Source organism: Engystomops pustulosus, chromosome 6 (genome assembly GCF_040894005.1).
Source record: "Engystomops pustulosus chromosome 6, aEngPut4.maternal, whole genome shotgun sequence".
NCBI classification, from domain to species: domain Eukaryota; kingdom Metazoa; phylum Chordata; class Amphibia; order Anura; family Leptodactylidae; genus Engystomops; species Engystomops pustulosus.
Window position 1 is genome coordinate 161047424 of NC_092416.1, and position 22468 is coordinate 161069891.

The 22468-nt window shown below is 42.0% G+C and overlaps 1 protein-coding gene across 7 annotated transcripts in view; it reads right to left on the bottom strand.

Moving 5' to 3' along the window:
• The window catches only part of PTPRT (protein tyrosine phosphatase receptor type T), a 243567-nt gene that overhangs the window by 5249 nt on the left and 215850 nt on the right, over positions 1-22468 (bottom strand). For all 7 annotated transcript variants that reach the window (XM_072112145.1, XM_072112142.1, XM_072112141.1 and 4 more), the window contains 12 exons: positions 18969-19056; positions 18389-18465; positions 18257-18293; positions 17123-17220; positions 15891-16007; positions 15169-15323; positions 13706-13841; positions 12030-12179; positions 9250-9423; positions 8668-8799; positions 1378-1503; positions 1136-1299 (listed from right to left, as the gene is read on the bottom strand). In XM_072112145.1, coding sequence (XP_071968246.1) covers positions 1136-1299; positions 1378-1503; positions 8668-8799; positions 9250-9423; positions 12030-12179; positions 13706-13841; positions 15169-15323; positions 15891-16007; positions 17123-17220; positions 18257-18293; positions 18389-18465; positions 18969-19056 — 1454 coding nt within the window. The remainder of the gene's footprint in view (positions 1-1135; positions 1300-1377; positions 1504-8667; positions 8800-9249; positions 9424-12029; positions 12180-13705; positions 13842-15168; positions 15324-15890; positions 16008-17122; positions 17221-18256; positions 18294-18388; positions 18466-18968; positions 19057-22468) is intronic.

Here is a 22468-nt window from a genome sequence, read left to right on the forward strand (position 1 = left end):
TGTTTTTTTTTTTTTTTTTGTTACGTTGAGCAAATTGTACTTTTGGTTGAATAAACAGTTGGCATAGAAAGACAACAAGTGTTTCAGGCAATGATCAGCAGTACTCTTGTATGCGCACAAGGATGATATTTATCACATCAAGAAACTCAACTGGGATAGGGTAAGAAATATCCCCATTACATATAATAGTTCCTGAGATGTTCTCTTCACTTGTGGTGATCAAGAAAAAAGTTTACCAGCAAGACAAAGTTTTGATCTATCGATGAAGCCCACAACTAAAGCCATTGAAAGCATGGAAAAAGTCAAGTCCAGGATGACTGCAACTGCTTCCTAGACAAGTTTAACTATGATTTTTGTACTTTGTTTAGTTCCAGCTACTATCTTCCTTTCATGTCAAAATAATTGACACTACAGAAACAGAAAAAACAGACACAACAGAGGACAGCGCCTCGGGTAATAACGTCGGGTACTTGAATCTTGTAGATGGTATAGAGGGTGCTCACCTTATGTGGAGCTTGGTGTTTTGCATAGATTCCCACTCCTGGGGGAAGGACTTTGGTGTTATCAATCCGGGTTTGGCTCTTTCTGTGGAAAACCAGCAGCTCCCACAACTCTATGGACCCGAAACTAAAGGTTTCGGTAACAGCAAGTGTAAAACAAAAAAAAATGTAAGAGTTTGCGTGGAGCGCTAAGGAAAAACCACTTGAGCCTTTGGATGTAGGAAACCTCCTTTGGGGTGATATAAACCACGGTCCAATCGATGTAATTAAAAAAATTTCGGATCTTACCGATCAATCAAGAATAAAATGGTGGTACAAGTTGATGGTCCCTTTAACGCGTTTCGGGTGGCAGACCCTTTCACAAAAAACGGACAAGTATATACATATCTTTGTTCAGACATAGACTTTAAATACAAATACAGCATATTACTTACATTCCCGGGTTGGTGGATAGCATGGCGCCAAAAAACGGGGAGTTACGCCTTGGAAACCTGCAGATGTAACTCCCCGTTTTTTGGCGCCATGCTATCCACCAACCCGGGAATGTAAGTAATATGCTGTATTTGTATTTAAAGTCTATGTCTGAACCATTCTCATATAATTTCATGTAAAATCTCCATGGAGCTGGTACTTACAGGCAATGTACTACAGTCCTGCCTTCCCTGCCATCATACTGTTCTTGCCACTTCTCCAGCCTCTGTACAACCTTTAGTATGGAGCGTTTTGATGGCGGAGTATCCCGATAAGCCGGCCACCCAATGTACTGGAGGTGCTGTACAATGCGATACCCATCTTGAGGCTGAAACACAAACAATCTCAGTATTTTTTTTTCATGACCTCAGTTGTTATAAGTCTTATTGTGTTTCATTTTTCTTACCCGTGCCATATTACAAATCCGGAATATCCGGCTAATGGTGTCCTCATCGATATCTGCCGATACAAACTCCACCTGCACTGGTCCATAGCAACATGACGTCTTCTCCGGCCAGTACTGGAGACACAGCTAGAAGAGGGAAAGTGACACTTAGACAATGCGAATGTAAATGCAACGCAAAGAAAGGTCCTGCCGAGCCATATAGGAACATGCTGCGTGAAACAAAAACACTGATAGAATAACAAAGGCATAGAAAAATAATAAGATTCAGGGATATAATCAGCAATCATAGAAACAGCCCAACACGCAGAGTGGTATAATCACATAGAGGGAGAAATAACAGTGTGATGGAATGACATGCATAGATGTGGGATGGGCAGCTGTTCATTGAGAGGGGAAATATGTTCCCCGCAGGTAGAGAAGTAGAAAAGCTACAATTCCAAAAAAAAACAATTTTTAACTAAAGCGGAATATCATTTGGAAAATATACTGTCAATCTCCAATTGTCATTTAAATTCTCATTCAGCTTTTGTGTTCCTTGTCTTCAAGAAGTCTTAGAGTGGATTGCAAGCTTACTAAGACGTTTTGCCTCCTACAAACTTATGTTGATCAAAAGATCGGGTTAGGATATAATATAATAGAAAAGAATAGGATATATTCAGGATTTTGCAGCAGTCCTTTGATGTATAGGTGTGTGTATTAATAATGATCTATCCTCTATATAGGGACACGACACTTGAGAACACGATCAGCCACTGTTGCAGGGTATGACAGTATTGTCCCATTCCCTTGATTATTGTATGTTGGGGTTCAGGGTATTGAACCCCAGCAATCTTATATACATGACCTATCCTGAGTATAGGTCACCGATATCCTGAACGTGGAAAAGCCCTGAGAGAAGGATAGACATATGGGAGAGATTTATAAGAAGTGTCTGAGGTAAAACTGTTCTAGTTGTCCAGGGAAACCAATCAGAGCTCAGCTTTCATTTTATAAACAGCTGTAGGTAGATGAAAGCTGAGCTCTGATTGGTTGCCATTGGAAACTAGAACAGTTCTGCTCTCAGACACTTCTGATAAATCTCCCCCATAGAGTTAAACATGCCGAGGGAGATTCATCATCAAGTTTCTGAGGTAAAACTGTTCTAGTTGCCCATGGAAACCAATCAGAGATCAGCTTTCATTTTATCATCAGCTGTTGCAAAATGAAAACTGGGCAACTAGAACAGTTCTGCTCTAAGAGACTTTTGATAAATCTCCCCCACCCTATTCATTTGTTTCTACACAAGATAGGAAGCCGTCAGAGGTATTGGCACCACGATGCTTCCCTCTCCTGGCTTTTCAATACGTATGGCGAGCTTAAAGGGGTTGTCCATCATAAGCACAGTAAGGCAAATAATGTAATATTGTTGTGGTAATGAAAAGTTATTACGTTTCCTATATACTTTCTTTATCAATTCTTCACAGTTTTCTAGATCTCTTCTTGCTGTCATTCTTTAGGAAGCTCCTATTGGACACCGGTCCATGGTCATGTGATGTCATACAGGTGCACGGGTCATTATATCACATATATCAAAGAGTAATCAGAGCTGTGTATTATAACGAGCCGTGCACCTGTGTGACATCACATGACCAGTGATATAATGAGCTGTGCACCTGTGTCACATCACATGACCAGGGATATAACGAGCCATGCACCTGTGTCACATCACATGACCAGGGATATAATGATCTATGGCGCTGTGTGACATCACATGACCAGGGATATAATGAGCCATGCACCTGTGTGACATCACATGACCAGGGATATAACGAGCTGTGCACCTGTGTGACATCACATAACCAGGGATATAATGAGCCGTGCACCTGTAGACATCACAAGACCAGGGATATAACGAGCCGTGCACCTGTGTGACATTACATGACCAGGGATATAATGATCTGTGGCGCTGTGTGACATTACATGACTAGGGATATAATGAGCCATGGCGCTGTGTGACATCACATGACCATGGACGGTGTTTATCAGCAGGAAGTAAACAATGGAGCTTCCCATTGCATGACAGCAAGCAGAGATCTAGAAAACTGTGAAGAATCGATACAAAAAGTACATTGTAAAATTTTATAGCTTTTCATTACACAAATAATATCAATTATTTGCTGAAATGTGCTTAAAGTGGACAACCCCTTTAAGACATCAGTCTGCTCTGTAACCCACTATGTCCTTGGTATTATTAAAGGGATTGTCAAATCTAGTAGAGTTTATGGACATGATTTAAGAACCCAGTTGTTATGGACCACTAAACAAAGTTGTGATAGAACACACAAAGACATTCTCAGTGGGGGTCATTTATCTTTAATTAAGACATTTGTAGGTGCCTTTTTTGTTTTTTTCCCCAAGGTTTTTGACTTTTTCATACATCTTCATCTGAATTATAAAAATATATTAGGTGAGATACTGAAAAAAGGTTACAACGAACTTTGCTGGGTGGGTGAAAAAGTCGCAAATATTCAAATGGGCCAAAAAAAAAAAAAATTTGCAAAAATAAAAAGGAAAAAGAAAAGAAATGACCCCCCAATGTGTTATTTTGACAGGGGCGAATATACCCATGAAGCAACCCATGCTTCATTAGAAGTTTAAGGGTGTGGGCCAGGTTCGGCTTGGTTCTGGCACCGATCGTGGTCTTTAACTCCTTAAATGATGCTGGCAAAGTTGCCGACGACATTTAAATGACTGTTGACTACTTTGCCAGTGGCAATAAAACAGATAACACCTGCAATGCATTCCAGCACTGAACATGGCCCAAAACAGGCTGAACTAAACAGATCTCAAATAATAGTTAATTCTACCACACCAGCAGTTTAAAAGGTCCTAAAAGTCCTAAAAAGCTGAACCATGTCATCACTGCATACTTTAAACTGTATCAGCATCCTCAGGACGCCAATACAGTTTATAGGTGTGGCGCAACAGAAAGCAACTGACTTCCTGCCTTACTATTCAGTTCTGAATTGGATTATGGGCATAGCCCAGCCCCTGAAACACCAAATCCGTCCCCCTCTCCGATACTTGGGCACCAATTTCTATGGGTTTTCTCATAACCCATTTGATGTAGGATCAAAGCTTTTTATCCTTTGTCGGCCCCACTCTGTGCAACCTGCAGGTCGCCTCAAATACATTACAAAAGCGTCCAATGATCTTTCAGGATGTGCCTCAGGTCTTGACGTAGCTGTGTGATCCTGACTGATGGGATGGGGATGCCATTCCCTTCACAGTGGCGGGGGTTGGGAAGTGTTGCTGTGCCTCTTTGTTCTCAGTATCAGTGGGGGTCCCAAAGGTTGGACCTCCTTCACTCCTATGCCACAACATAGAGATGTGCTGCTACCACCTGCCAATACTTTGTTCTCAGTATCAGTGGGGGTCCCAAAGGTTGGACATCCTTCTCTCCTATACCACAACATAAAGATGTGCTGCTATCACCTGCCAATACTTTGTTCTCACTATCAGTGGGGGTCCCAAAGGTTGGACATCCTTCTCTCCTATACCACAACATAAAGATGTGCTGCTACCACCTGCCAATACTTTGTTCTCAGTATCAGTGGGGGTCCCAAAGGTTGGACATCCTTCTCTCCTATACCACAACATAAAGATGTGCTGCTACCACCTGCCAATACTTTGTTCTCAGTATCAGTGGGGGTCCCAAAGGTTGGACCTCCTTCACTCCTATGCCACAACATAGAGATGTGCTGCTACCACCTGCCAATACTTTGTTCTCAGTATCAGTGGGGGTCCCAAAGGTTGGACCTCCTTCACTCCTATGCCACAACATAGAGATGTGCTGCTACCACCTGCCAATACTTTGTGCTCAGTATCAGTGGGGGTCCCAAAGTTTGGACCTCCTTCACTCATTTGCCACAACATAGAGATGTTCTGCTACCACCTGCCAGTACTTTGTTCTCAGTATCAATGGGGGTCCCAAAGGTTGGACCTCCTTCACTCCTATGCCACAACATGGAGATGTGCTGCTACCACCTGCCAATACTTTGTTCTCAGTATCAGTGGGGGTCCCAAAGGTTGGACCTCCTTCACTCTTATGCCACAACATAGAGATGTGCTGCTACTACCTGCCAATACTTTGTTCTCAGTATCAGTGGGGGTCCCAAAGTTTGCACCTCCTTCACTCCTATGCCACAACATAGAGATGTTCTGCTACCACCTGCCAGTACTTTGTTCTCAGTATCAATGGGGGTCCCAAAGGTTGGACCTCCTTCACTCCTATGCCACAATATAGAGATGTGCTGCTGCCACCTGCCAATACTTTGTTCTCAGTATCAGTGGGGGTCCCAAAGGTTGGACATCCTTCTCTCCTATACCACAACATAAAGATGTGCTGCTACCACCTGCCAATACTTTGTTCTCAGTATCAGTGGGGGTCCCAAAGGTTGGACCTCCTTCACTCCTATGCCACAATATAGAGATGTGCTGCTGCCACCTGCCAATACTTTGTTCTCAGTATCAGTGGGGGTCCCAAAGGTTGGACCTCCTTCACTCCTATGCCACAACATAAAGATGTGCTGCTACCACCTGCCAATACTTTGTTCTCACTATCAGTGGGGGTCCCAAAGGTTGGACATCCTTCTCTCCTATACCACAACATAAAGATGTGCTGCCACCACCTGCCAATACTTTGTGCTCAGTATCAGTGGGGTCCCAAAGGATGGACCTCGTTCACTCCTATGCCACAACATAGAGATGTGCTGCTACTACCTGCCAATACTTTGTTCTCAGTATCAATGGGGGTCCCAAAGGTTGGACCTCCTTCACTCCTATGCCACAATATAGAGATGTGCTGCTACCACCTGCCAATACTTAGTTCTCAGTATCAGTGGGGGTCCCAAAGGTTGGACATCCTTCTCTCCTATACCACAACATAAAGATGTGCTGCTACCACCTGCCAATACTTTGTTCTCAGTATCAGTGGGGGTCCCAAAGGTTGGACATCCTTCTCTCCTATAACCACAACATAAAGATGTGCTGCTACCACCTGCCAATACTTTGTTCTCAGTATCAGTGGGGGTCCCAAAGGTTGGACATCCTTCTCTCCTATAACCACAACATAAAGATGTGCTGCCACCACCTGCCAATACTTTGTGCTCAGAATCAGTGGGGGTCCCAAAGTTTGGACCTCCTTCACTCCTATGCCACAACGTAGAGATGTTCTGCTACTACCTGCCAATACTTTGTTCTCAGTATCAATGGGGGTCCCAAAGGTTGGACCTCCTTCACTCCTATGCCACAATATAGAGATGTGCTGCTACCACCTGCCAATACTTTGTTCTCAGTATCAGTGGGGTCCCAAAGGATGGACCTCCTTCACTCCTATGCCACAACATAGAGATGTGCTGCTACCACCTGCCAGTACTTTGTGCTTATATATTGGATCGCAGTTGTAATCTGTATTTTCCAATTTTTGAATATGTCAGGAATGATCAAATTCAGTGTCAGGTTTTATTTACAGAACGTCCTATTTCGCCATTCGATCAATTGAAGAATAAAAAAAGATGTCACGTCCTATAAAATCCGGATTTGTACCAGACGAGGAGACAGTAACTGTGATTGGTAGGTCGGCCGGTGTGTAGTCACTCTGTAACGTCGTACTATGTGTAGATGACAATAAACATTTAATATCAATGTTCTAAAAATGTCCGGTTTCCTTATGTGATACATTAGGGTGTATAAAGCACAATCCGATATGTAGTATATTCATGGAGGCTTCTCTGTATTTCACCTTATGTGTCACATTTCTACTCTTCTCTATCAGGATCGGGACTTTCAATGGAGTCTAAAGAAATAGCGACACTTAATGGAATACTAAAAGGGGAACGAATACGATCAGAAAAGCATGGCTGATTACTTCCAATAAACAGCGTATTGCAGTTCAGATCCCTTCACTTTAGTAACAAGCAAGACCTGAGTGCAGGTGGGGCATAGCTTCGGGAATAAAGCTACATTTTTGTAACAATTTTATGTTTGTCTTTACATATTGCAGTTTATAAAAGAGGTAAATGTTTTCTAATTTTTAGTGCTTATTATGCAGTACAAATAGATTTTAAGTAATTTCAGTAATTTTCAGTAACTTGAAAAAAAACACTGGGAAATATTTACTTAAAGGGGTGGTCCGGAGGTTGAAAAACATGGTTGCTTTCTTCTAAAAATAGCGCCAAACCTGACTATAGGTAGTGTGTGATATTGCAACTAAGTTCAATTCATCTCTATCCAGCTGCAATACCAGTATGACGTAGATACTACTATGGTCATGTGTGGCACTGTTTTAAGAAGAAAGCAGCCATGTTTTTTAGCCTCCGGACAATCCCCTTAATATGTTCACTTAAAAGTCAGTGCAACGTTAGACGGACAATTTTAAATCGCGCCACATTTATCAAAGTGTCTGATGCTGGATGATAAATCGGCTACACCTCCTGTTTGTTGACTTTATTCCAGAAAAAATTACCATAATTTGATTTCATTTGCATATTTTTGGGCTGACTTTAGACTACGCTCCTTTCTGCCAACACCGTTCTCCGTTTTGATGTACAAGTTTTAAAATGCGTGTAAAAAAAAGTTATGAAACCGTTGATGAATGAGGATTTTGCACAGTTACCTTGCTCTTAACAAGTCAGATTTTTGTTGTAATCAGATTGATAAATTGCAAAGTTAACTTTGATAACAATGTGTATTTGTAAGGGGGTAGCCATGGCAGGAGCTTACAGGCATCACTGCTAGGACCCTAAGGCCCCTGTCACACACAGGTTGGGACCCGGTGTAGCATACATCCAGCTGGGGAAGGGGAGGGGTGAGCACTTCTCACTCCACCCCTCTCCATAGGGACTCGTGCTCTATCTTTTTTCTGGCAATGGCACAGTACACACTTGTGCTCACCATACCGTACCATGCACAATACATTTCTATGGTGGACGTATGCTAGCTGCCATTTGTACAGCTAGCATGTGGCCGCCATATACACGGTAGTGTGAAAAGGGGCTAACTTTGTAAATGGGCTGCCTCTTTGAAACCATAAACTATTGAAACCAAGATGTTCCATATCCAACTTTCTCATAATATTGAGATATTGTATTGCTCCAATCTATACAACAAAGTCACATGTAGAAATAAGACAGCTTCAACCTGCCGCTTCTGCCTGGCCAGTATATACTGTTTCTAGTTTTGTGTATAATAGCAATTACAGATAAAAAAAAAAATTGAAAAGAAGCCAGTGTCTTCCTCAGGTGGTCGTACCTGGGCTGCATCCATTTCATTGAGCATGACGATCGAGGAACAGTTGTAGTCGAATACCAACCTCCATAAATCGGGCACGGTATTAGGTAAGGGGTGCTGCGTAACCAAAAATGCTGCTGGTTTTTTATGGCTCTAGAAAGGAAGACAAAAAAAATTGGTAAAATGAAGGTATTTACTCTGTAAGCTTTCTGGTGGCTTCTAGGTGGCAAGGAGCGGAGACCTGTTTGTTTATGTCTCATCATAGACGCGGTGACAGCAGTGACATAAGGGAGGGGGCCCACAGACTGGCTCATACACAGTTTATTCAGCAGTATCTGATCACATAATCTGTCAGTCTTGGGTGTGAGACAGGATTATCCTGGAAATATTCCCTTTGCAGCAAGGAGCTGTCAGATCTGCGACACGAGCTGCAGGATCAGGCCACCCCCTGGTGTGTGACAATCAGTACGTTTCCTGTGACAGATCAGGCTCACAGCTCGGCTCTGCGTGACAGATAGTGACACGCGGCTTATGATGTATACCTGCATCTGTATGGAATTAGGTCTCGGTGGAAGCTAATTGCCTGTATGCATATCTACGTACATCCATGAGCGTGGCATTGATGTAGTTACTAGTCTCTCCATCCAGTGAGATGAGGAAGGGAAGGCACCGGTCCAGGGGTAGGACATCCAAAGCCCGGTTTTTGTCATGGTTCCGGGGTAAAAGTCCTATGCTGCAGTCTTCAGGCCTCGCTCGGGGCGTCACAATGTTCAAGGTCTAAAGATGAAGAAGATGCAAGACATGAAAACCCTTCTGCACAGAGGTTGCTATAACATCCAGCTTATTTTTTCTATCACAGACTCATGCTACTAACATTGTTCGAAAAACATTGCTTTACATTAATCCAGTGTGGAACTGGCTCACCAGAGCATCAGAGGATCCACCGGTGGGCCCAGGTTCTAATCCAATGCTGGTTCTTATAGCTCACTGATGGTGAACCTTTTGGAGACCGAGAACCCAAAATACAACCAAAACCCACATATCTAACGCAAAGTGCCAACATGGTCAATAAACCCGTAATTCTGTAACTCAGTCCTGTCATAGCTGTCAATCGTATTAGCATCTTCAAGACATCAATACAGTGGTAAGAAGGAGGAATAACTGAGATTGTCATTGTAGCTTCCATCCAGGTTCTCCTGAACAGGAAAAATTGGAAGGTCTGGAATAGGAGCTTAAATGATAATCCAGCCCTGTCCTCAACTTCTCTGTCCTCCGGTAGTCTAGGGGAGCCAAAGATGTGACACTTTATAACAGAACTTAGTGTGCATTTGATGCTGGGATGATTGCCTGGGTTCCCGCAGTGAGGGTTCTGATTGCCACCTCTGGCACCTGTGCCATAGGTTCGCCATCAAGTTTTAGCCATAACCAGAGCAAAAGACAACCCAAATTTGGAGGCTGCAAGGGTCTATTTTTGGGAAATATGAAGAGTATATATGAAGAGAATAATTTTATCTGCTTGGCCCAAAAGACCCCAGTCTAACATTGAATGAAGAAAATTGGGCTTTGATTTGGGAAATCAACCAATTTACCAGCTAATCAAATTCAGTAGTCTAATCGTATAATCTATTTTGGGTAGACACCATGGTATTTCATAATGAATAAACAGCTTTGTCCTTTACATTCCCAGAGTACTGTTATTTGGGAAAAAAGCTATGAAATAGAGCAATTAATTATTAGCTGGTCTGCTGAGCTCACAACCATTAGGATACAGTGAGCCAAGAGGAATGGTAGGAAAGGTCACCTCAGCATTCACTCGCATTAGTGTCCCAGAGGGGATCACAATTCAGTTTTACCTATTTCTTTCAAGATATACCTAAATTGTAGGGTCAATTTAATAGGTAACCATCCAACAGGAAACCTGTATATCTGGAGGAAACCAATGCAATTATGGAAAGAATATAAAATTACAAGCAAATGCTCTGGTCCATTACGGTAAGGAAAAAATGGAACCTCCACTGTACAGTGGTCACTGGGCGTCTTCTGTAGATTGGTAAGAAATGTGTTATGAGTCACCCAATACACTTGAGACTTGGTTCAGTAGACTATTGCTCCTATCTCCATCACAGACAGATACACTAGGAATGGCCAGCTCTACATATTTTTTAATTGAGAGAAAGAAATCAGCCACAGCAAGACACTGGCACCATCTTACCACCTTTGGGAACTAAGAATTGAGCATATAGAAGTCCAACATATAGATTTCCCATAGTGGGAGAGCAGGGAGTCTGATTGGGAACTGCAGATAGGGGAGCATTATAAGTGGTGGCTTATAAAGGGAACCTGTCACCAGCCCAAACACTTGTAAAGCACTAAAAGTAGCCTGTATGGCCAGTTTCCTTGTTTCTTGTCAAGTCTTTATAAGGTTCCAATACTACAAATATCTCTTTGTTCGGCATGTGCTGTGTGTCGATCATCTCCACTCCGGGCCTTGCGCATAACCAGAGGGAGAAGGGCGCCCTGCACATGCGCTGGAATTCGTACAGGAAAGTGGCCAGATGGGGAAGTGAAGGAGGAGCAAAGAGGCAGGTAGATGGGGATAAGGAAGTGTAGTTAAGTGACGATGTGGCCGTGAGGGCCAATGCCTTCTTGACTGCTTGGGTCAATAACCCCACCCTACTGACTGGATGTCGAACAGAGATATAAGTTCATTTTTCTTAATGCAGCCAGCTTTGGAACCTTATAAAAACATGGCTATCAAAAAGGAAACCGGCCATATAAGGTACTTTTTGTGATTTACAAGCGTTTGGGATAGTGATAGGTTCCCTTTAAATGAATGGGGAGCAATTTATGTTGGTAAGCCACATAAGTGGGTATTATACATAGGTTCCACAGGGTGACATAATACAGTTTAGGGGGGTAAGCACAGAAAGGGTCAATATGAAGGGTGGAAAGCATTTTACAGTGTGGGCTACAGATGGCGGAGATACTAGGAAGTGAGGGAAGGGATGGAACAAAAGTCGTGTTGTACCCCATCTTATACCCCTTTTATCGGTGTAGGTTCTGTTTTCACTAGAGTCAAGACCAGAGGTGGGGACATGCCGGACATATATTTCTGATGCTGGGGGTCTAGGATAGCCAATGGCCCAAGGTATTTAAGCACATGCAAGGACAGGGAACTCATCCATCAGGTTACTGTCGGGTTTCCTGAATTTTTAATGGCAATAATTGGCTGCAGATTGTGCTAGTCTTTCCTTCAAATGAGAACAAAGCCTCCTTAGTAAGATACTAGTAACACTAAGAAACAGGTTTTTTTTTGTTATCAATTAATTTTTATTAACTACTCCAAAGAAACATGTGTAAAGGCAACCTCTCCTGGCACACACCTGAAACTCGTCTTTGATTTGGCTGCAGTTGGTCTGTGGATCTATGCGACTGATGTTGTAATAGACAGAACGGAATTCACATACTGGGATGGCAGTGTTTCCACACAAACAAGCTTCAAGGATGGCATCGTGAACAAAGACATACTGCTCCTAGAGAAAAAGGGTTCATTAATTGGAACGGAAAGACAAAACCTTTTAAGTTTTAATAAATTCATTTATCGGTTTTGCTGCCACTTGAGATCATCTTGTCCTTCTGCTACTTTACTGAGTTTGGCCAAATCTTCCAAGTCCTGATGGACACACAAGTCTTGATGGTCACACAGATAGGATGGGGATCTGTCTTGTTTACATCTCATTGTAGCCGTCTATTGTAAGGATATATATAGAAGATTCCCCATTACAACTAGGACCTATACCACACGGTAGGATATGTCATCCTGTCCCCTCCTTCCTACTAAAAGTTCATTGTGTTTACCCAATGAGGTATCCATATATATATGCACATTTACATCACTGGGGACCTCTGTGATGGTATATGCTCAGCGGAGACTGGGGATGGATGCAATAATTTGCATCTGTCCCCATAGCCTCTAATGACCTCCCTTGAGTTTGTACGTATAAACTAATATATGTTTATTGGTATGTAACCTCAGGGCCATATTTATGCATAGGCACCTAGGGCATGGGAGTCTTTGGGCTGATGGGCGGGGGCAGTGGAGGGGAAGGGTGTGGGTCAGTGGTGGCTTATGTTGGTGGAGCATGGACCAGGTGGACTACTTGGGGGACAGTATTCTGCCAGAGTGCTGGATCCCACACAACGGAGCGCAGGATCTCTCAATGGGTCCAGGTTCTGTGACTATTGGCATAGGGGCATCACTGTGACTATGTGCAGCTTGTATGCCACGAGCTTTCCTCGTATTACGCTTAGCATATAAACAAATACATGTGACTATAGGCTTAGTTAGTTAGTCTTATCTTTTTTTCCTTTTTGGGTTGTGAAAATATGTGCAGTGCCCTCTCTTTTAGGACAATTGTAAGGTCAGCGAACAAGTGGATGGGGACTGGGTTGGAATGGCCCATCATTGTAGCAGAGGGGTCTAAGAATTGCAGTAAAATACAACCTGCTTTAAAATCTTCTAGGATCTATTTCTTATCAATTATGGGTAAAAGTGTACCAAAAAAATTAAATAATAATAATAAACCCTAAAGTGACCCTGGTTGGGGAATTGTTTTAGTTTCATGAAAAAGCCACAAGATCAAAAAACCTTGTTGGCAAAAAACCTTGTATTGTGAATGGGGGCCCAGATCGATTTTTGTTTTTTCACCTTTTCTTCTCCATCAATGCCGAAGGCATTTATGTAATTCAATTTTATGATTGATACATTTTTAAGAATATGAGACAATAGCTATTACTTGAAGGCATGAAAATAAAAAAAAATGGGGCATAAATTGTATTGTATATAATAAAACCTTGGATAACAGGAATGGATAATAATCATCCATAAAATTCCATGCATGGCTGCACAACCCGCAGGTCGGGAAGGTCTTCCATTAATTCTGCTTTTGACCAGGTGTGATATTCCCATAAGAGTTTTATTATAGATGATGTAGCATAGGTCAGACATTACAGGCTATAACCTTATCCAATTCTCATTGGATAAATTCATCTTTCTTACCTCGGTCTGCACCATGTTGACTCTCTGAGCTCGGAGCTCCCGCACACAGTTGAATATATCCACTACTCCCTCATTCTCTGCCATGTCCAGCATTATATCAATGGCTATAAAACAGCCAGTTCTTCCAGCTCCAGCGCTGTAGAGTAAAGTCATAGTTAATAGCGGCAAGTTCTATGGGAATTCACCCCAACTGGATCATTACTGCAACTCATACCAGAAAATAGTGGATTGCATGTAGTATTACATGTTTATATGAGTGGAATATGGGTTGGTGGAAACATAATAAATTTTAGGTTGCTATACACATGATATTACTGTTTCCTCAGGACCCTGCCATTCATGTGCACCATGAGAACCATGAGTATAATTGTGGCATGAGTATAAATGTGACCTGTATGAGTAGAGTGTAGTAAACCATGGCCCAGTACCCAAGCACAACTAGGCTGATGGGTCCTAGTTCTAAATCTACATCTGTACCTACATGGGCCCTAGTAGGCTCTTAAGCCTAGGTAGAAATGTACCCACTGCATATCCATACAGTTTATCTCTGCTCGGTACCTCTAGGTTTGCCCAGATATTTATAATATGGCTGCTTTGTGTAGCATCTCTGGACCCAAGGTTTCTAGGGGGCCCATGGCCAACCAAACCACCCAATAAGTTTGATACTGCCATAAAGATAATAAATATCCCCGAAATCCTCATACATGTGTACTGGCTCTCTACACATACAGAAAACCTTCCTGGAACTTAAAGGTGACCAAAGGGACAACCTCCATTCCCAAGAAGCTTCTGGTACTATGTATAGGCAGTAAATGTCATACCATTCCGTAGTGACATCTATCAGGTTGGGTTCAGCCAACCTAAATGTATGAAAGGTAGTCCTATTTCCATCCCTATGGGCCTCGGACTTAAGGCTTCTAGGGGGATGATGGCCAACCAAACCACCCAATAAGTTTGATGCTGCTCTAAAGATAATAAAGATCTATGAAATCCTCAGGTGTACTAGTTATCTGCATATGTATATAGGTGACCTTCCTGAACCATTAAAGTGACCAAAGTGACCCAAGGAGCTTCTGATACTATGTGTAGCCAGTAAATGTCATACCATCCCGAGGTGACATCTATGAATGAATGGTTTTCCTATGTGCCCGGACCCGTTGAATCCCCCCAGTGTGCCAACATTACCCTACAATGCCTTCAAATACATAACATATGATTTCTATAGTTATGTCATATGTTGTCCAGGGTAACAAATACATTGTCACTGACAAATACATAAAAGTAACGCAATACAGTTACCCCTAGCCTCTTTTTGGTTTAATTCTAGATTAGGGGAAAGGCATTAAAAGCAGCAGGCACATGACTGTTGGTAGTGTGAACAGCATAGGGAGACAAGATTGGTAATTCCGATTATTGCTGTAACTCCAGCCATGCATCTGACTGTATGTGGCACATGTTGTTACCTGCAATGCACAGTGATAGGTCCAGCATCTGGTGGGTTAAGGAACTTCACCTGTCTGACAAAGCCCAATAGACCGGTGGCATAACATGGCACCCCATGGTCAGGCCAACTGGTAAAGTGGAACTGACGAATTTCTCGGATGTCATGTGACCCTTTCTAAGAAACAAAAGAAAAATCCAAGCGTTAAGTGAATACTATCTGAAGATAATGAAACAGTCTACCGTATGTGTTAAATAATAAACTGGAAATCTGTCTACACAAAGCTGCAGTCAGTGGCGTTGGCCACAGAGATTTGTGTAACCATACCTTTGTATCTTGTTAGTAGCAGCAGAACTGTGAAATAGGATTGTAGCTGGACTTTATGCACTGGAGGCGTACTTATGCACTGCATTAAATCGTTTGACAACCACTCCTCTCTGCTCTGAGTAACCGCTGTAGCTTTCAACCATAAGCCTGCTACAGCTTTCACTCAAAGCAAAAGGAATGGGAGTAAGTGAAGGAGCTATATGCAGAGAGCTAAGAGCACAGCAGTGTTAGGACACACCCCAGTGCACTTGGAGAAGCTACAATCCTGGAATCTAAATTCATTTTCACAGTACTGCTGCTACCAAAACATACATAAAGATATGGTTGCAAAGATATCAGCAGTCCTACTTACTACTATGTGCAGTTGTGCATGACCAATTCTACTGGCTGATTACCTTTAAGACATAGATCACTTACCTTTTGAACCGTAAAAGTCCTGATGACGTACTCTGCCAGGGGCTCGGTTTCTATAAGGGACACCTTAATGTCACCATAGACTTCTGTATCATCAGGCCAGTATCTGACACACTTTACCTAGAGATGGGACATCAGATTAGAGGATTATCAGTATATAGGAAAGAAGAATTTTTGTTATTTGCTATAGGATCCCTGTCCTCATATATACTTCAAGGTTAAAGCAGCGGGTGACATCATCATTGTATGTTCATATTTCGAGGCTTTGGATGTTTATAGTGAAATGAATCAAACCCTAGATTGTTACAATGTAATGTTTCTGTGCTCGAGACAGTTTTTTGATAATTATAATAATGACTTATTTTTACATTTCATACAGAAGGCAGAAAATAAAAGGGATCTGAGGCCAGACAAAACTAGATGATTCATCTCCAAATAATGAACATTACCAATGGTATCAGAGACGGCTTGTCGCTTTTGACTTTCTATTCTAATTATTTTTTTTGTGGTTCTTGGTTATGTTTTCCTGACTTTTAATAGGTCTATTATGTTTCTAGCCTTTTTTGTATTGCACAGGCATTGAAAGTCAGAAACCAGCTGTACACTTTAAGTCCGTCGCACCTGCCCAAGTTTGTTCGGACGGAAAAACTCTGCCTTTTTAAGAGACTAAAACCCAGTACAGCTGTGTTCAGTTGTGGTGGGTTCATCTCTATGAACCCTGGTTTGTCAGACCAAACTCTGCATGAAGTGTTGGACAGGCCCACCAGAGAATCAGAGGATCCTCCGGTGGGCAGACTTTGAGCAAATAATAGACTCCCAAATGTCCAGCAACAACTCAATTTGGAAACTAGATGGGCTTTTTTTTAAAGGTTTTGGATGAAGTATGGGTCCCATGAATATTTCGATCAGGCTTGCCCAAGGATCTGCAGTCTAACAGTGTCTACGTGCTATGATCATTGGTCAGCTCTTGGCCAGAGACTTCTGGTGCAAACTAATCTCCAATGAGAACAAAAATTCTAATCCAGTTACTCAATTTAATGTACATTAGGTGATTAGGACTTTTAAATACCCACCTTGACTTTTCATAGGATGAACTATCACTATAAAAAAATCACAGAGGGGCCCAGAGCAAAAGAAAAACTTTTGCCCAATGAACATTGCTAGGAATGATGTTCCTCACCAATAACAATTTACAATTATTATCATGAACTTGTAATCAAATAAAGGTCTCATACCCTTCCGACTTCCACCAGGTTTGTCACCATCACCACACTGACTGAGTTTTCCTGCCAGATCATCCGCCAAAAATCCTTCACTGTCTCCTGCATAGGACCTAAAAGATGAACAGATGCTGAAGTATTGTGGGACAAGAGGATAGGAATAATTGGGAGATGTGCTTAAAGGAAAAGATCATGGCTTATAATGTGAGAATTTGTATCAAAATTGTGCAAAATTATGGCATAAATTCCTGCCTCTTAATAAACTGAATAATAGATGGTATAAACTTATAACATATATATATATATATATATATATATATATATATATATATATATAGCATGGGCAGATTTATCAAGCGATGGCGCGCCTCGGCCCCGACCTCTTGATATAGATCTGGCAAGGTGGGTACACTCTTGTACTCCCAGCCCAGTTACTATTATAACCTCTACAAGTCTGGGATTCACTACCTACATATGGTACTAGAATCAGCTTCTTGAGCAATGGAAGATTGGTCCCTTATGCCAGTTTTCAATCTGTGGTTGCAGGATAGTTGGAGGATCTTCAAAGGTCCTGAAATGGCTCTTATGTACATGTGTATTTAGAACAGGAATAGATTTATGAAGATTTCATCAGTGAAGTTCCTTCGCATTATAAAATTTGGAGGCTGGTGTCCATGGGTCCCTAGAAGGTTTGGGTTAGCCTGGGGCTACCGCCCAAAGCGCCTATAATATAATCTACTACTGCATTAGCCATTCGAAGTGTCATAGAGTGGTAAATAGTCCATTCTTGGCAATTTCATGGACATAATTCAGAAAAAACAGACTAAGGCCTTATTCACCTGGATCCCGGGTGAAGCACACTGCCCGGTGGAGATGGGAGTCGGAGTGAGCGCTCCTCAACCTTCCCCTTTCCATTGAAAGCCAAGCAGATTGGTCACACCGTGACCGGGTGCCATAGACTTCTAATGTGGTTGTGATTTGACCGCAATTTGTGTGGCCAGATCACGGCCAATTTCGGCCATGTGAATAAGGCCCAACATGCACCAGATTAGTCATGTTTCTTCAATTATTATAAGTAATCTGGTACATCTAAGATTATACTGTATTGGCTGTAACTAGAATTTTTCATACGAAATTGAAAATTGTTACCTTGTGTGGCAATGTAGTGACGAGGTCGATGATAACCCTATAAAGTAAAAACAAAAAAACAATAAGGATTGATAGAAAGTGACCGACGCGAGATGATATCACATTGCACAGCGTATGGAACCTGTAACTTACATCCACATAGTTGGCGTTAATGTAATCTGAATGAGGGTCTCCATCTATCAGCTGTAGCCGTACCCGGGAATGGTCATCTGAGGGAAAGAGACACGGAGATGTCACATCAAGGTCAGCTGCAAAGTGACAAGCAGGAATCACTGACTCTGTGATTTATGGTTCACCGGCAATGACACATGTCACCGATGGCAAAGTTACTGATAAAGTCGGAGACAAAGTCACAATCACCGCTGATGGCAAAGTTTCGAAATACCATTCACATTAAAGAGGAGCTGTCACCACTCCGGACATGTTTGTTTTATTGACTTCTTACATCCTCCGTGTAATAAAGTAATTCACATAGAGACACAAAAGTAACGCCCAGATGTCAATTTATTCATTAATCTCCGGGACATATAACAGAGGAAAGTCACATCTCAAGGAAACATGCCACAACTTTTTTATCGAATGGGGACCGATCCTTTTTAACATGATATATAAGTTGTCTAGAGAGTTTAGCTAAACTTACAAGTATGAGCAAGAAATTTGGTGAAATATTGGACCGTCACCAACTTTATTCGATTAGTGAGGTTAAACTTACATGAGATAATGTTCCCATATCTGTTCTTGTTACGATTTTCATCCTCTTTTGCTGTATCCCAGGATGCCGTCTGACCCTCAGGAAGTGCCTGAAAAATAGAAATAAATTGTGTTTATACAATTTAGAACTAGAGCCAAAGATGTGGCTTAAATGTGTTATGCCAAAACCACGACTTTTCAGCTTATAATTCTGCTGTACCGGAGGTTCTGACCAAAAGAACCAAAACAATGGTGTTCCTTGTGGTCACACAAGTGCGGTAATACCATATGATGTATTAAAAACTCCCTATTCCATATTTATCTATGGAATATATATATATATATATCTTTAGAGCAGAGCTCCTGTATCTAAGCTGCTGTTATATACACATCCACCTTACATAGCGCAAAACTGCTGCATCTAAGCTGCGGTTATAAAGACATCCACCTTACATAGGGCTGAGCTGCTGTATCTAAGCTGCTGTTATATAGGCATCCTGTTTACATAGAGCTGAGCTGCAGTATCTAAGCTGCTGTTATATAGGCATCCTGTTTACATAGAGCTGAGCTGCTGTATCTAAGCTGCTGTTATATAGGCATCCTGATTACATAGAGCTGAGCTGCTGTATTTAAGCTGCTGTTATATAGGCATCGTGTTTACATAGAGCTGAGCTGCTGTATCTAAGCTGCTGTTATATAGGCATCCACCTTACATAGACCTGCTGTATCTGAGCTGCTGTTATATAGACATCCTGTTTACATAGAGCTGAGCTGCTGTATCTAAGCTGCTGTTATATAGGCATCCTGATTACATAGAGCTGAGCTGCTGTATTTAAGCTGCTGTTATATAGGCATCCTGTTTACATAGAGCTGAGCTGCTGTATCTAAGCTGCTGTTATATAGGCATCCTGATTACATAGAGCTGAGCTGCTGTATTTAAGCTGCTGTTATATAGGCATCGTGTTTACATAGAGCTGAGCTGCTGTATCTAAGCTGCTGTTATATAGGCATCCACCTTACATAGACCTGCTGTATCTGAGCTGCTGTTATATAGGCATCCTGTTTACATAGAGCTGAGCTGCTGTATCTAAGCTGCTGTTATATAGGCATCCACCTAACCAAGTTCTAAGCTGCTGTATCTAAGCTCCTCATTCTATAGTCAGCCGTGTATAGACACTGACATTGATGCTACTACCTTAAAGTAACCTCCCGCGCCCAGCCGTCTGTAGATACTGTAGATAAATTGAATATTCTCTCAGTTCTTTTCCACGCTCTATCCATTCTCTGCTAATTATCCATTATTCTTTTTGACCCAGTGTTACCGGCTTCTTTTCTTCTCCCCTGTTCTCCTCTTTGATATCATTTTTCCCTGCTGCCTTTTTGTTTGCAGCCTGGCTGGCCGCAAAGTGTTTAACAGGTCCTCTAGCCCGGCAGGGCCTTGCAGAACGTTTTGTGTTTATTCCTTTATATAGGGATAGACAGGTAATGAGCGGTTAATTGGGAACAACGCTTTGATCAGAGGTCTATTTGCCTTTAAAGGATCCAGCATCCTAATAGCAGTTAATCTCCCAGCAGAGACGCCGCCAGCAGTAACAGCTCATTTCCATCCCACTTCAAAGCAGCCGAGGGGAAAACAGACAGTATTATCAAGCAGCGGGGTCTTAGAGGGGGGCTCTAGTCAGCTCGTACTTTCTAAATATGTCATTGGAATTTTTGGCATCTCTCTTTTTTTTTAAATTCTTGTATCTTTTCCTACTCTACCCTTTTGGGTCCGTTTATGATGAAGTAACATATGGCCTTCTATGCAGCAATTCATGTTCTTTACCTGAGCCTGTAAGTAGAGATGAGCACATCTATTCGGAGATTATGAATCTGATGGCTGTGGGTGCGTCCACACGTTCAGTTTTTTTAGGTGCCGTTTTTGATGCCCAAACCAGGAGTAGAGTAAAAATAGAGGAGGAGCAGCACTTCTTAATGATAGGTTCTATCCATTATCCACACCTGATTTTGGCTTCAAAAACTGCACCTGAAAAACTGGCTGCACCCTGTACGGCACCAAGACTAATCTGATTTTTTTCTGATTTGCTTTGGATGAACCAAAGTTTTTCTGATTGTTCTGGAAATAACCCTCTCAAGTCCTCTAAAACACAGATTTTGTTTATAAAAAAAAACAACCTAACTCTTTTTGTTAATTTTCTAGAAATTTTTCATTAGTGGGGATGAGCCAGCCTACTTCAATTTGGCTGGACCAGGAACTTAAAAATCCTCTTATAGTACCGAACTTGGACCGAGAGTAGAACCACACCCCCAGTAACAGCAGAAAGCGGCGCAGCACATAAGAACTGGCACACTGTGCTCCGGAATTTTAGGGAGGATCAGCACTGGGGAGCATCTATTCTCCCCAAAATCACAGCACGCATCAAATTATAAATGATTTACTCATTTCTACCTGTAAGGATGACAAGGCAGTATTTTCTCCAGCAACTGGAAAGATGGTTTGACCATCAACATAGACAGAGATTCTTTACTGTAAGAGCAGTGAGATTATGGAACTGTCTGACACTAGGTGTTGTGATAACTGATACATTATATAAGTTTAAGAGGAACCTGTTATGAGAGCTGGATATTGGTGCTGACCGGGTGTATCCTGATTATTGTATTGATGTCTGGAACTATTATCTTCTACCTTGTGGATCAACACTTTAGGACAATAGGTTTGGTTGGTGGACTGTTGTGGGACTTGTCCCACTTCTTGGGTAATAGATGGGTATTTCAACAAACCTGATCCTGTTTCACACCAAGGTGTCAGCAGCCTACTACCCGCTCACCAGTCAGAACTCATTGGCGCACATGTATCAAACTTTTGGCTTGACTTTCCACGGTGCTTGTGCTTATTTGCAACTTTTTCTTTGCATTTTTTTGTCTCCTTTCAAAGTTCGCCATTGTTCAGGTGAGTTATCACCTGAATCCAAACAGGAAAGTTGTGACTTTTAAATTTTTCCGCAAATCTACGGCTGCCCCTGACCAGGCGCAGAAACCAGCTTGGAACTGATTGCGACTTTTGGAGAAGATACATCTGACCAGCAGAAAAGCCAAGAAAAGTCCCAAAAAAACAGACGGACAAAGCCGGACTTATGATACATGTTCCCCAATACGTGGAGGATGCATGAGTATGGGAAAGTGTGGATGACTTCCTTACTTCTGAAGAAGAATCCAGTATTTAATGTATTCAATGTTTGTAGCTAGCCTTCTACTGAAGAAGGCCCCTGTGTAGGAAATGTATATGGGTTCCCTGCCTTATTCAGGCTGACAAGATTCGGGCCTTTCAGAACCTCAGCCAATTCCAGCTTTTTGCATTGCTTAATCTGCTCAACTTTACTAATCTTGTTGGAATATTCTCTGTAGTGTGTACCAATCCCTAGCTATCAGTGCCATTGGCTTTCAAACCAAATATGCTAATTAGTCTATTTACTATTGGGTGGGTGTTACCAGGTGGTCTGTTTGAGTCCGGGACTACCTACC